We start from the raw sequence: 12906 nt of genomic DNA, 5'->3' as shown, positions 1-12906 counted from the left end.
GCTTGGGCTCAAACAGTAAACCTGTCAAACAAATGTTATAAACAATAAGCAGCTGTGTTGATGCTGAAAATGTACTTGTTTCTTTGTTGACAAATGTGTCAAGAATCAGTTGGAGAAGTGATAGAGAACTTGATCAATAAGCAGATAATGGTAACAGTACCATTAAAATGTGATATACAGTATTTCATCACTGTGTGTTAGTGTCCCTGACGAATACATACACAGGAACCTCTGCAATGCCCCGTGCTCGGTGGTGGGCCACTACAGAGAAATATATACATTAACACCCTAGTGAATTTTTTGTGTTAATAAGAAGCACATTTTAAAACACTTTACAGGACTTAGATCAGGTTCAGTTTACCAATAACTTCTAATCACTGGCTGCTTGAAGTCAAGTTAGATAACAGTCTAAATTTAGTTAATAATGTGTCGTCTAGTTGTTTGAGCCCTGTATCTGTCTTTTAAGCCCCCGCACAAAAGTTAAATACCCATCATGAAATGAGTATTTCTCTGCTACAATATCAGTGTATGTCAGCCTTCAGTGTGCACGTTTTGATATTTCCTTGCTCCAACACATTTGATTCAAATGAATAAGTCACTGTGCAGAACTAAATAATCTGTTGGATCATTTTATTGAAAAAGGAGTGTTAGAGCTGAGAAACATCAAAAACTTGCAGGGCTGTGATCTTCTGGGGAAAAAAAAAATCAATGATTAATAAAAATTAGGGATGTTCAATGTTGGCTTTTTAACCAATACCCGATATATATTTCTGATACCGATATTAGCCGATATCAAAATTTTTTAAGCAAGTCGTGTCAAATAAACAGACATATCTAGAAAACTATACATGATATCTCTTATTTTTTGTCATTTTGAGTTAAAGGAGACTTAGCTGAAGAGTTTGATATGTAATATGTCAATACAAAATAAAAACCCATACCGATAATGTCTGATATTACCTTTTAATGTCAATATCGGCCGATAATATCAATTTGGTGATAATGTCAGACATCTCTAACAAAAATGGTTAATCGACAGATGGAAAAAAAAGTTCTGGCTGGCCTAAAAAGCAAACTAACAAACTAACTGAGCCAAATAAAAACTTTCAGGATGAGTGTGAATATTCTTTTGGAATGAAGCAGCCATAGCTGTAAACCTGAACACAATGGCAAACTAATAAAGTTAAGCAGAATGAAAATGGCCACAGTTTGGCTCCATCTATTCTGAAAAAGTCCTCCTATTGGTTGGACTCAGGTTTTAAAAGGTTAAACCTCATTATGACCATTCAACATACTGACATCATGCACAGTAGATCAAAGATCCTGACACATCTTACTATTCATTTAGAAAAAGGAGGTGTTTCCAAACCCTCACCTACTAATTTATATGTGACAACAAATACAAAATATGATCATTTTATCCACAAAGATAATTTTTCTTGCCTTCTATAAATTTTAATATTCCATTGGGCTTTGAAACATGCAGCAAAGAACGATCAAAGATCAGAGAAAATATATCTGTTATTATTATTATTGACTACCTCAATGCAACAACAAGGTAAATAAATGCTGCGGCATCCTGCTCACTGCCAAATCAAAGCATCTCTGAGCTGCCAGTCTGTCTCCTAATGAAATACTTGAGTCTGCTTTTGAAGCTCCACTAAGGTCTCTTGCTAGACTGCAATCTTTGATCACATAGGAAATAAGTCTGCCCCTCCGCTTGACCCAGTCTGCTCCACAGACACACGATAAGAAGAGAAGATGGAGTGAGTGGAGACTGAAAGCAAATGTCAGTAGTTTAAAATGGAGAGGTAAAAGTAAAAATAAAGGGAGACGGTCCAATACACACCGATCTCTGCACCAACATTTCCATGAAGGTCAGGGTGAGATAAAGGTTAGAACAGGGAAAGACAAGACAGAGATGGAAAGAGGGAAGGGATAGTTACATCGCCTGGTGGATGACTCTGGATTTCTCCAGCAGATATTCAGATATCTTGGCTCCGACCACCGTCCCGCCGCAGGTGAACTTCATCTCCAGGTACTTGCCAAAGCGGCTGGAGTTGTCGTTGATGGCGGTGCAGGCGTTTCCAAATGCCTCCACCAGGCTGTTGACCAGCAGGATTTTCTCCTGCAGCGTCCGGTTGTTGGCCTGCAGGAAGCATCATTCAGGTCATAACGATGGAAGTCAACGCCAGAAATGACGTGCTGAGTGACGCCTCCATCTGAAGAAGCTCAAACTGACTGGACCGACGGGTTTTTAGGAGGGATATTCTTAATATCTCCAGTCTGCTGTAACGCTCGGTGCTTTTACTTTGTAGGTTTGTTAGACTGAAATATCTAACAGGGATTACTGGCATGAAATCAACTTTTTGTTTTGTTTAGACAAGCTGCCATTTGTCTGTCAGCTAACATGAAAACAAACACTCTCTGCTTGAGACAGCCACAAATAATTCCACTTATACACTTGACAGGTAGCAAACACATGCATAGCTTAAGGGCAGATTAGCTAGATCTTCCATCCCTTACTGCAATTATAAACTTGTGTTTATCGCTGTTATTGTTTTGACAGTACACAAAAATTTCACACTATAGTAAAAAAAAAAACTGGCACTTTTCCCTTTTCAGTAACACTTTACAATAATAGTACAAATCATATACTTACATAATGTGTAACTCATGATGAACTAATGTATTTATTAACTGTATCATGAATTCCTGTTGCTCAACATGAGCTAACGATTCATGTCTTTACTTGATCCTTCATTGATCATCAATTAATGAACATCAGTTCATTGTTAATTCATCAATATGATGACATATTTGCCAGTTTAAATAGAAACATGTTTAATTCTCTGCTACTGATTTTCTTTTTTATTTGTATTTATGAAAGACACATGCAAGATGTTAATTTGGGTGAACATGGCTGCAAAAGCGATTTGAGTGACTATTAATAAATGCTGATTGTATTTTTTGTTTGTTTGTTTTGTTGTTACTAAAGCAGCTATGTATTTAATATAAAGCATTTCCATACATACCAGTGTCATATCTTTCTTAAATGTATTAATACAATCATTTAAAAACCCTAATAATCACTCCAAGTGCTTTTACATATCCATGTTACCCAAGTGAACTTCTTTGAGTGTGTCTTGCTTTAAATAAAAATTAAAATAAAAGTAGCAGGGAATTAAATTATATATTTTAATCTAAACCAGCAAATTTGTTGATATATTGATAAATTAACAGTGAACTAATATTCATCAACTGATGATTAATTAGGGGTCAAGTAAGAACATGAATCAACATTGAGATCATCATTAGTTCATGATGAGCAACAGGAATTCATGATAAAGTCTTCATTAATAAATACATTAGTTCATCATGAGTTACGCATTACTTAAGTATGTGATTTGTACCATTATTGTAAAGTGTTACCACCTTTTCTTTTTAACTTTGCAGTAGTCACAGAAGTCCTTCCTTTAGTCTAAGTCAGAAAGGATGTTGCACTCAGTATCACCATGGCAACTTCAGCTGATGCTTGGAGCTCACAATTGATGGAGATTTGATAATTAACGGCTTCTATAATTTCGGATTTAGTTACTTGAGCTAATTGAGCTTAAAATATACTTTACTATAAATGGAAAAAAAAAGAATAGTAAGTTTATGAGATGTGCAGTTCCTCCAATATATATATATATGTATATATATATATATATATATATGTATATATATATATATATATATATATATATATATATATATATATATATATATATATATATATATATATATATATGTGTATATATAGTATATATAATATATATTTAGTATATATATAATATATGTTATATATAAATATATATATATATATATATGTATATATATATATATATATATATATATATATATATATATATATATATATATATATATATATATATATATATATGTACTAAATATATGTACTAAATATATATTATATATATACTATATATATACTATATATATAGTATATATATATATGTGTATGTATATATATATATATATATATATATATATGTACTATATATATATTATATATATACTATATATATACTATATATATATATATATATATATATATATATATATATATATATATATATATATATATATATATATATGTATATATATATATATATATATATATATATATATATATATATATATATATATATATATATATATATATATATATATGATGATGTGTTCAGTCCAAAGGTGGAAAGTAGCTGATTTGATTTACTCACATTACTGTAATTAAGTAATTTTTGTGAGTAATTTGTGATTTCTTCAGTAAATTTTAAAATAGTTAATTTTACTTTTACTCAGGTACATTTTAACCCCACTGAATGCAGATAGAAAACATCAGCCTGAACAGGACTTATGCCAAATGCTACAGATTGTCCTTCTCCGCTGCTAATCTACCTCAGTTTCATTCGACTCCCACTGAAAGGAAAATGCACAGACATGCTTGGTTTATTAAAAACATTGTTGGACTGGATTTATGACACTTCTTTTGTTTACATCAGGTAACTGAAAGTAACTTTTACTCAAAGTAAATTATAACTTTCGTTCTTTGTTTTCTTTCTTTAAAAATAAAGATACCTTTACTTAATTGCAGTTTCCAGAACTTTTTCCACCCCTGTCATCGTCTCACCTTTCCAAGAACTGTCAGCTGCTGCACCAACAGATGAGCACTCTCGGTTTTACCTGCTCCACTCTCCCCACTGATGACAACACACTGCAGACAGGAAGCCGGAGTCACATTATGTTTCAGTTATTCATGCTAAGAAGTAAAAGAACAAACACTCTGAGATCCTAAACAGATTGCAGATTTATTAAACATAAATTCACAGAGAAAACAACTAAATACTTTGACGTGCATCAATAGGAACAATCCTTAGAGGTTAAGGAGGTCTCAGACTCTGTTTTCTCCTGGTTTAAAACCAGTTGTGTTGTGTTTGGGACACAGTTTGAACATTTAGTTAAGCAGTGCATTTCACCTGATCTGTGTTGTATGAAACCATAGACTGATAGGCGATGTCGGCCACAGCGAAAATGTGCGGTGGGTTTGCTGTCCTCTTCGCTCCGATGTACATCTTCGTGTGCTACAGGAGGCATTCACAAAGGTAGGAGAGAGACAGCATGTGAGAGGAGGCTAAATAAAGCTATATCAGGGTGTTATTGAACATATGAGGGGAAATAACACAGAAAGGCATGGAGTGTTTCCTCACAGACCTGCGGCATGTAGATCTCCATCTTATGGAAAGGATTGACAGCGATGAGGATGTCTCCCACATAGGTGTAGATCTGATCTCTGCTGTATCGACTCTGAAGCTGCTCTGTGACTGTGTTCTGACAGAAAAAAAAAAACACCATTCACACCACTTGCATCGTATTTCTGCTCTAGATAAAAACCTACATGACTGCCAGAAGAGAAAAGTGCAGGAAGACCCTCCAGGAAGCCACCTGAGGTGTTCGCTCGTCTCAAGTCAAAGCCGGCGACTTGTCACTGTTTTATTTTCATTACATGGTCATCAATTTTTCTGTCGGCGCTCTGCCAGGTTCATCAGCGACAGCTGAGCTTCTCAGCTTGAAGGATGGGAAGAAATATCCGCCAGCAACTGAGGCCGGTTGTATCGTTCAAAGCACCAACGCTGCGTTCAGATTTGATAAATTGCTTTAAGTGTTGTTTCAGTAAAGGAAGCTGCTGTGTTTGTCTTCCACTGACCAGCATGTGATTAGGAGGCTAAAGTAATTCTCAATAGTTTAAGCCATGGATCTAGCTCATACACAATCCATATATATTACATTATATGTGATTTATTAGCTATTTATTAATCATTCAGTTTTGATTGATAATGACTGATGAGCTGAAATGACAAAAACAGCTGCTTTGTCTTGACATAAATTCATCTTCCTCTGACAAACAAAAAGGAAAAACAGACACTGACTGAGATTCAGCCTTGTAGCAAAACTAAAGGAAATGAAAAATGTCCCAAATTCTTCATTTCCACCATAAATCAAGTCTGTCTGGACATGTAAGCAATTAGACCTGATAAATCAAATTAGCACAAAAGTAAGAAAAATTATTTTTTATTGTTTTAACAAACATATTTTCTGATTTTGGAAAACCTGTTTATTTTGCTTCTAAATTATGTCTCATAAGGAAAATGCATGTGAGTTTGTTTTATTTATTTATTTATTTATTGTTTTTTAGGCTGGGTGTGATTTAATCCATGAAAGTTGAGTTTTAAAGTTTTCTTTTTTTTTTTTTTTTTACCTCATCCAGAACCTCAAGGGTGGCGAGGTCGTCCACCTCGTCTGCATCGGTTTGTGTCTTCATGTGGCTTCCTTTTTTAGTGTGGATACGTTCATGCCTGCAATCCACAGGATGAACAGCAGAGTCACTCACTGCGTTCACAACCTTGTCTTTTGGGACAGAGTGAAAAATGTAAATGAAAAGAAAACGCCGTGGTTGACTGGAAAAACAGCACAAAGACAACAAATTAGAAAAAAAACTAAACGTTTTTGTTTTTATTATTAGAAAATTGTCTCAGTTTATTCTAAGCAATAATCATTAATGTTGGCCTCTAAAACTCTTTGTCTGTGAAGAGTCTTAATATTTTATTTTTTACAGTGAACATAGTTACATCATACATTACAATCGTGCCCCATTTGACATTACCTATGTAACAAAATGAAACATAAATATCAGGGGTATGAAAAATCTGAAGAATCTGAGACGGAAGAACGACAACGTCATCTCAGCTTATCTGGCAGCTGAGTTTACGGCCGTTTTATCACTCGTGTCTGTGGTGTGAAACAACCAGAGAGAAAGCTGTTTAAACTATGTTTTTTCTTCAGGCAGTCCCTCCAGAACTAATTGGTCCAAATGAGCTGAAAAGTCCAAACAAATCAATGTAGACTGTATTATCTCAACCCCATGGTGAAAGAGTCTCTGACTCTGCTGAACTGAACCGCCTGCAGTCCAGATCTGTCGCATGCATTATGACAAGAAAAATAAACGATGATTTAAAATGAAGTCATTTCAAGCAGGAAAAGACAAATATCTATTTTAAAACTTTAGAAGCATAAAAAAAATGTAATATGCTTCCTTTAAAGGGGTGGACTCAGATGGTAGAGGCGGTTGTCCTGTGACCTGAAGGGCGGCAGTTCGAGTCCTGCTCCCTACGCTGCAGCCACGAGGGAAACACAAGTATTATCTAAGCCCTGACCAGTAAAACATGTGCCAATGCACAACCATACCAACTGGGCTTGGTAGCTGGAAGGCGATGATTCGCTGTGGTGACCCCTTCGGGGGAAAACCGAAAGGAAAAATGCTTCCTTTGAACTACTTTAAATAAATATATGTTGTATAAATACATTAGTTTTAATTCAGTACATCATGAGCACTAATATAAAAACAAACTGCTGCAAAACAAAACCTGATTATGGACAAAGCACATGACTAAAAGATTGATCTAATCTTCACGTTGGCTCTCCTTTCCCTGTCAAGACATATCTCCTTTATTCAGAGCCTGAATCAGAATCACAAAAGCTAAAACATCAGCAGCAAATTTCCTGTCACATTTTTATGGCCAACCTAACCAGGATGATAGGTGCTGGAACTGTAAACATTTTCACTCAACCTTTCTGACCTCTGAGATTTCAGGCTGATTTCTGCCATAAACTTCATATTCATGCAGAAAAACATCTGGAACCAACAAAAAAATGCCAATCATATAAACTCAGTTCCTGCAATTATTTTCATTTAAAAGGTTTGTGTTATTGTTTAAACTCTCTCATTAAAGTTCATGAAATTTAATTAAGTATGTATAGATAATGTAATAAAAGCAGTTTGATCACTCGATCAGCTGATGATGGCCGTAATTTCCCATCATGGTTACAACTGAGCTTTAATAAAACACCAGTCTGATGGTGGAAAAAGGACCCTGATTAGCAGCTGTTATTGTAGTAACTCCACATAAACCTGAATCAGATGATCAAACCTGATGTAAAAATAATATAAACGACATGTTCAGGAAACAGAAGAAATAAAGACAGCTGTTACACAGACAACAATATATCTATAACAGCGTGGAAAAGTCTACATCCCATGCAGCTGACAGCAAATACATGTGCAAACACGACTACAACTGGACTAAAAAGCTCCTACTAAAGGCCACATATGCATTTGTTACCTGTCATTACTGTCTGTGCTTCTGTCTGTCTTTCCATGATGGCTTAAATGACAGAAATAGGATTAACAATGCAGAAACGCGAGGCTACTACACACTCTTTGGTGCACTTTAAGTGCAGTTGGTGCAGGATTCAGGGCGACAGGGCTTGTAAAACATCTGGCTGGAAGGGGAACTCGCCTGCCAGCAAATAAAACCACTAACAGGAAGAGGTTCAGTTTTTCTATCAAACACACAACTTTGAGACAATACCTTGTTTTTTCAATCACTCCCATTTGCTGATTGAGATCAATGAGTTCGATCAGCTGCTTCTGCAAGATCTTCTCTCTGCCAACAGTCTTTTTGATGAAGACGTGCTGAAGCAGGTCAAGCACATTTGGCCTCAGCTCAAAGTCCTTTATCAGACATCTGCGGTGTGGAAGAAGAACACGTAGGATTAAGGAAATACATTTATCAGCTCACACACACACGATCAGAGCAAATATTTATTATCCAGACACTCACTTGCAGATGAAGTCATTAAAGTCATCTGACCAGAGCTCCGGCTGGTGGAGCGTGGGCGGGGGGTTTCTGGTAAAGGAAGAAATGGGAAAGATAAATGGAAGGATAAGACGAGATGGGATTTACGCAGGCGGGGTGGAGAACAAAGGCACCGAGTGGAACGATGGAGTGAAATCTTAACGGTGAAACAATTTGTCATTCAGGGACATCCAGAGACGTTTCAGCGGTGGGATCAAGCCGTAACTAACGACCCTCTACCTGTGAAATCCACCAGCTGATTTCATACGGTAAAAATAAACAACAACAACCCTGATGAGACACTGAATTCCTGCAGATTTCCTTTCCGGTTTGACGTTAAAGGTAGAGTATGTAAGATTTTCAATATTTTTTAAAAAAAACCTAATAAAATAACTACAATCATAATTAGATTTAGTTTTTTTTTTTTTTAAACATGTAGGTTCCAGTCTGTCCATATTTGATGTGTTATTAAATTACAAGTTTAATTAATGACAAATGACAAAAAGCACTTTTTTTTTTTACTGGTAGGCAAACATTTAAAAGGGTCTTTGTCATTAATTAAACTTGTAATTTAATAACACATCAAATATGGACAGACTGGAACCTACATGTTTAAAAAACTATCTAATTATGATTGTAGTTTATTTTTTTAGTTAATTTAAAAAAAAATATATATATATTGAAAATCTTACATACTCCACTTTTAAACTCAACAAGACTTCACTATAAATCCTTGTTCTGCCTTAAATGTCTTTTTTACGAGCGGGTTCCTGGCACACGGGAAAGAAGTCAGCGTCGCTAATGCATCAAGGCCTTTTGCACGCAGGCTCTGGCAGCAATAGATTGCTGTAATGAGAGGACATACATCTCCTGTTTATCACACAACACAGCCAATATAGACAGCAAATGCGTCAGACGCTTATTTGGAGTCTGTTAGGCTAATGCTGAGACTATTAAAGTGTTTTTCTTATCCAGAGGACAAGCAGGGGGCTTGTGGACTTGTGAAGAAGACAAGTCAGACATGTGGTACTTAATTATACACCTACTTTGAGGTTTTAGACCCGTCTAAAGGCTGGAAGTGGGAGGATGCATATTGTGTTTATAACACAGTGTGATGACGCAGTGTGCTGACGTTCACCGCAGTAATGAAGGCTTATCTTCTCTCTTCCACATAATAATGGAGGAAAGGTTCCCTCTTCACACATGGCCATCATGAACAGTTTTAATTGTTGTGCCGTTTTATATTGTGCACATTTTTGTCCTGTCTTTTATTTGGATTAAAGCTAAAAGGGTCAAAAAGATGTTAGTATGAGAGAAGGTTGATTCAGGCTTTTTAATATATATATATCCATCTTAAAATGTCTGCATTTCTTTAGGTTCTGATTTTATTACACTCTGTGTCAATTATACTTAAAAAGAACATTTTTTTTTATTAGAACACACATTTCCACACAATAAAACAGGTACAACGACCCATAAATGATTGTTTTATATCAACACATCTGGAATTTTCTGGTTAAGTTTAATTTAATCACATCAGATCAGTTTATTGCCTTTGCATTGAATCTATAAATGTTTTAATCAGTCATATTTGTTTAAATTAATCTTAGATCAGTGAAATGTAGAACTAAAATCAGTGCTAGCGTCTGAAATTATTATTATTATTACGACTGCTGATGTGCATGTCACAGAAATATATCCTGGATTACGCAACATCACACAAGACGACATCAGTGGAAGCAAAGAAAAGAGATAAAGGAAAAGACAGTACAAGAAAAGAGACAACGTCACACGGACTTTTACAAGCTGGAAGGGGCTCAGAGAAGAGGTAGGATGCAAGATTGGATGATTAGTCGTTATGAAGCACCTCGCTAAGAAAATCTGCCAAAGTCCAGTAGTGTGGCTTCAAATTTTATGTTTAAACATTTTATTTCAAGCCTGGTTTGTTTCCAAAAACGGGTTTGATGTAGGAGTGAATTCTTCCCCAGAGACCAGACTTCACCATTACTGAAGCATTCAAGCAGAAACTGGAACAAAAGGCAGAAAAGATCCAGAAAAGCCAGGAGATTTTACAGACAGCTCAACAAAAAATGTTTGAGTTCGCGCAAAAAAACTAAACTGATTGCAAATTTTCCTGATTTGAAAGAATATAAAGCAAAGGGAGTTGGTTTAGTCTGTGACAGTGACTGATCCCACAGTTTTACCAGTAAAATGAAAATAAACCAGATTACACGAGTAGTTTTGTGGCCTGATCATACAGTTGTGCTCATATTTATTCATACCCTTTCATTAAAGAAGGAAAAAAAAAACAGCTGCCTGTAAAATAAGCTGAAATTGACTAAAGTAATAATAAATAAAAATTTTATGAAAATCATTACATTATTTTCTAATTCTGGTTCAATAGAAATATTTTTTTAAAAAAAGCAAACAAATAGGATAATTTATTACATAATACATCACTCAAACTAATATTTAGTTGAACAATCGTTTAATGTTTCCGCTCCAGTCAGGTGTTTTCTGTTCCTCTCAGTCAGATTTCTGCACCTGTTGACAGGTATTTTGTCCCACTGTTCAACAGAAAAGTGCTCTAATTTGTCCAGGACCAATTTGGGTTTTTTTTTCTTTCTTCAAATCAATTAAATGAAAAAACAATGTCTTATATTACAAAGTTATATTTTTGCAAATGTTTAGTTATTGTTCCTTTTTTAAGTCTCCAGTTATTTGAGTGACTGTTGTAAATTCAGCCTTTTCTTTAATGAAAGGGGATGAATATATATGAGCATAACTGTATGTAAAAACTCAGTATTTGTATGAAGACAATCTATGTGGATGTAAATGTGTTCCTTGTGTTGTTTTTTAAGAGAAAATCACGTGACATGTCAGAATTTTGTAGCATTTTCTGGATCTGGGACGAGTCCTTCCTCTTACTGGCCTGGATTCAGAAGCGTCCTTAGTCAACATAAAGGGCTGCAATTCCCTCAGAAATGAATGTTTCCCATTCAGCCGTTTTGGCAGAACTGCTTCGTCATCACTGCTTTGCTTTCCGCCTTCATGTACCTGCAGGATTACTGTTTGATTGAAGGGTAAAACCTACGCCTCCCACTGATAAAAAAAAAATGTATATTATTTAAAATTTAGCTCTTAGAGGCAAATGTTTTTACCTGAGAGACAACAGGGGAGAGGAACACTTTTACATGATGAAATTTACATGTGATATTTCACACATTAAGGAACGCTGGCCTTAATGATCTTGTTTCTGCTACCTAAATGAAAGGCGACAGGGAGTGGTTGAATTCCAACCCTCAGCTTGGCTTTTCAGGCTGCCAGCTGTACGAGCCTGCAGTCGTGAGAGGAGAGGAGGAAGGAGTGTGAACAGAGAGCCTGGAGCTCTGACTGCAGCAGTCAGACTCATTCTGGGAACGCTGTGTGATGGCTCCAGTGCAGCACGACCCCCACAGCAAACAGAGGACAGCTTCAAGGCAGAGGAAGCCTCTCTGCATCTGTGTGTGTGTGTGTGTGTGTGTGTGTGTGTGCTTCAAGGCAGTAATGGACAAAACACTGTGCTTTTAGGGTGACAGTGTTTCTATGTGTTTCACACTGGAATCAGCAGATGATAAACAATTAGTTTTCACCTTCAGCTCACAAGGAAGAGACGAGAACAGGTGGATGTGCTATCAGCCTCTCCCATGAAGCAAAAGCAGTCGGGGAAGCGGGACATGAATACACTCCTGCAGTCAGGAAAATCATTGGAAGAAGAAACACTGTGTTGGGACGTTGTATGGTGGAGCAAATCACAGCGTTGTGGATCAGGAGATGCAGCAGTATGTATTCTTCTGGCTTTAGCTACAACCACCAAATATTAGCAGATTAAGCAGCAGGTTAAGGCTGCACGGTGGTATAGTGGTTAGCACTGAGGCCTCACAGCAAGAAGGTTGCTGGTTCAATCCTTGGCTGGAGCAAGGTTTGGTCTGTGGAGTTTCCATGTTCTCTCCAGGTACTCTGGCTTCCTTCCACTGTCCAAAGACATGCATGTTAGGTTGATTGGTTACTCTAAATTGCTCATAAGAATGCATGAGATGTCTGAAAGCTTCTCTTTATTTAATGGTAGTTTTCATTGGGAACCCAGTCAGACGGTAAAGTCTTTTGA

General features: G+C 36.1%; 1 protein-coding gene across 1 annotated transcript in view; it reads right to left on the bottom strand.

Annotated features, from left to right (window-relative positions):
- myo3a (myosin IIIA) overlaps positions 1 to 12171 on the bottom strand; it is a gene marked incomplete at both ends in the record, with an annotated part of 47062 nt that extends 34891 nt beyond the window's left edge. Inside the window, 8 exons of the mRNA XM_079259989.1 lie at positions 1947 to 2149; positions 4697 to 4780; positions 5043 to 5147; positions 5278 to 5394; positions 6323 to 6419; positions 8493 to 8648; positions 8745 to 8810; positions 12023 to 12171. Of these exons, the coding sequence (XP_079116115.1) occupies positions 1947 to 2149; positions 4697 to 4780; positions 5043 to 5147; positions 5278 to 5394; positions 6323 to 6419; positions 8493 to 8648; positions 8745 to 8810; positions 12023 to 12171 (977 nt within the window). The remainder of the gene's footprint in view (positions 1 to 1946; positions 2150 to 4696; positions 4781 to 5042; positions 5148 to 5277; positions 5395 to 6322; positions 6420 to 8492; positions 8649 to 8744; positions 8811 to 12022) is intronic.
- Positions 12172 to 12906: the final 735 nt, after the last annotated feature.

This window comes from Telmatherina bonti (assembly GCF_933228915.1).
Source record: "Telmatherina bonti genome assembly, chromosome: 20".
NCBI lineage: Eukaryota > Metazoa > Chordata > Actinopteri > Atheriniformes > Telmatherinidae > Telmatherina > Telmatherina bonti.
Note: the sequence above shows the minus strand (reverse complement) of the source record. Positions and strands in the feature narration are given on the sequence as shown.